The sequence below is a fragment of the Notothenia coriiceps genome, unplaced genomic scaffold (genome assembly GCF_000735185.1).
Source record: "Notothenia coriiceps isolate Sejong01 unplaced genomic scaffold, NC01 NC01_scaffold00026421, whole genome shotgun sequence".
NCBI lineage: Eukaryota > Metazoa > Chordata > Actinopteri > Perciformes > Nototheniidae > Notothenia > Notothenia coriiceps.
In genome coordinates, this window is record NW_011359122.1 from 1148669 (window position 1) to 1151363 (window position 2695).

Here is a 2695-nt window from a genome sequence, read left to right on the forward strand (position 1 = left end):
ACGCTGGCGTCGCCCTGGAAGGTCTGCTCGTAGCGCCAGTTGGGCATGCCGGGGTCCAGGCTGCGGATCTCATTGTCGTCGGCGATGTAGAGAATCTGTCGACTGCTGTTCATGCCTGGAAGGGAAGTAGAAAAAGTCAGAGCAAGTATTTTATTACTAATAAACACCTCTCTTAGCTCAGGATGTGTCCCAGCTGCCTTCAAACATGCCGTGGTGCAGCCACTACTTAAAAATAAAAATCTCGACCCCTCCATTCTCGCAAATTTTAGGCCCATCTCCCAGCTACCTTTTTTATCTAAAGTCCTGGAGCGAGTAGTCTATGCCCAGCTGCAGTCTTTTTTAACCGTGCATGGCATCCATGAAAAGCTTCAGTCTAGCTTCAAACCTATGCACAGCTGCCTTCGACACTGTGGACCATAGCATCCTGTTGTCGCGGCTCGAGCAGTCTGCTGGCATCACAGGCTCTGCCCTTGCATGGTTCAGGTCCTACCTGACAGACCGTAGCTTGTCAGTGCAGCTAGGTGCCTTCTCCTCTGCAAAAGCCCCTCTTACCTGTGGGGTTCCCCAAGGCTCTATTCTGGGCCCCATCCTTTTTCTACTGTACATACTGCCCCTAGGTTCAATTCTCACAAAACACAACATCCCCTTCCACTGCTACGCCGACGATGTACAGAGCTATCTGCCTCTCAATTCAAATGTCAACTCATTACAGCTATTGATGGACTGCTTGACAGAGATCAAATTCTGGCTGAGCCAAAATGTCCTCAACCTCAACGAGAGCAAGACCGAGGTCATCTTTTTTGGACCCCAACCTCTAGCCTCTCCGGTTTATATTCTGGGCTCCCTCAATAAAAACATCCTCCCCTCTGTCATGAACCTTGGAGTGACCTTCAATAGCGCTTTTAAATTTGATAAGCAGGACAGCACTGTAGTCAAAACCTCCTTTCTTTTTAAAAATACGACTATTGGCCAAGACCAAGTCATTTTTATCTTTTAAAATACCTAGAAAGGCTTATTAACGCCTTTGTAACTACGAGGCTGGATTATTGCAACGCTCTATACGTGGGTATGGACCAGGCGTCAATTAGACGCCTGTAGCTAGTGCAGAACGCAGCTGCGCATCTACTCACAAAAAGCGTCACCACATCACCCCAATTCTGGCCTCATTGCACTGACTTCCAATTAGGTTCCGAATTGATTTTAAACTCCTTTTATTTGTTTTCAAAGCCCTAAATGGGCTGGCTCCGGCCTAGCTGAACTCCTCCAGCGCTAGACCCCAGCCAGAGCTTTAAGGTCTGCTGACCAGCTGCTGCTGATAGTGCCCAAGACCAGGCTCAAAACCCGAGGTCACCCAGCCTTCGCAGTAGCTGGCCCTAGGCTCTGGAACACTCTGCCCCTCCAATTTGAGGTCGGCCCAGACCCTGGGTTTTTTAAATATACACTAAAGACTCACTTCTTCTCCCTGGCCTTCTAGTCAGACAGGAGCACGACTCCTGACATTTCTCTGTGTTTGATTTTTATATTTGCTGTTGTAATGTATTGTCTTCTGTTTGCTATTGCAGTAAAGTGTTTTTTATTGTACAGCATTTGGCTTATTTGGCATATCCGCTTTGGCTCGACCAACATTTTTTTTTAAATGTGCTATATAAATAAAACTTGATTTGATTTTATATAGATGGCTGTTGAAACTAAAATGAACTATTATTAGGGTTTTAAAATAAAAAAGGAAAAGCATTGTATAAAACAGCTCTGGTCCTCACTGTCAGCTTTGCAGGTGTCATTGATTCTGGTGAAGTACTTGTGGCAGCTGCATTTGTAGGAGCCTTTGGTGTTGTTGCAGACGTGGGAACACACTCCGAACTGCAGACACTCATTCTTGTCTGAAAAATGGAGAGCCAAAAGAAAAGTCAGAGATTAAATAGAACAAAAAATCAAAGCCCAGCTTGTCGCCTCCAAAGCATTGAAGTGTCTTTTTAGGGAATATATACCTCCACAGGTGTGGTGTCCCGTCTTCTGGAAGCCTGGTTTGCAGGAGCAGAAGGCGTCCGTGCCGTTGGTGACACAGTGGGCCTCGTCTCCATCTCCACACTGAGTTCTGTTACTCCTGCAGTCATTCAGTTTGGTGTCTGAACACAAAAAAGTCAAACATTAGTTGGAAAACAATTTTTTAAACAACTAATACTGCTGATACTTAACATTTCAAACCTCACATCTGTGTTGAGCTGTACGATATGATAATACTTTAATGGTCAGATCAAGTCTGAAATTTGACTTGCATCACAGCAAGTAACATCACTATCACTGAGAGAAAACGTGTTCACCCTTTCGTGTGCATTTGATCTGGGATTTAGCTCTGTATTTACTGTGAGGATTGACTGATGCACAAAGGAGTGCTTCATTCTGACTTTATTGAAACGGCGGAGACTCTGAAAGTCTCCCTTAGATGGAGCAGTCAATTCACTGTTCAGAACATGGTTTGGGTCAGAGATGATGTTGTTGGACAGCCTCACTAGGTTGTTATGATAGGCTGAGTCATAAAGTCTCTGACAGGGTTGACCAACAATCTTTGAGCAGATTTTTAACAGGTGGAGCAGTTTTGATTTTAAAGCTGCTGATAAACATTTGTACCAGGTAGTATTGCAGTACTGCAGAATAGACAAGATGCTTCACGCTTTGAATTTTCACCGATATCTGA

At 44.7% G+C, this 2695-nt stretch overlaps 1 protein-coding gene across 1 annotated transcript in view; it reads right to left on the reverse strand.

The window, feature by feature from the left end:
- The window catches only part of LOC104956942 (low-density lipoprotein receptor-related protein 1-like), a 25758-nt gene that overhangs the window by 9652 nt on the left and 13411 nt on the right, over positions 1-2695 (reverse strand). The window contains exons 13-15 of the mRNA XM_010784522.1: positions 1989-2126; positions 1761-1880; positions 3-115 (exon numbers count right to left, since the gene is read on the reverse strand). Of these exons, the coding sequence (XP_010782824.1) occupies positions 3-115; positions 1761-1880; positions 1989-2126 (371 nt within the window). The remainder of the gene's footprint in view (positions 1-2; positions 116-1760; positions 1881-1988; positions 2127-2695) is intronic.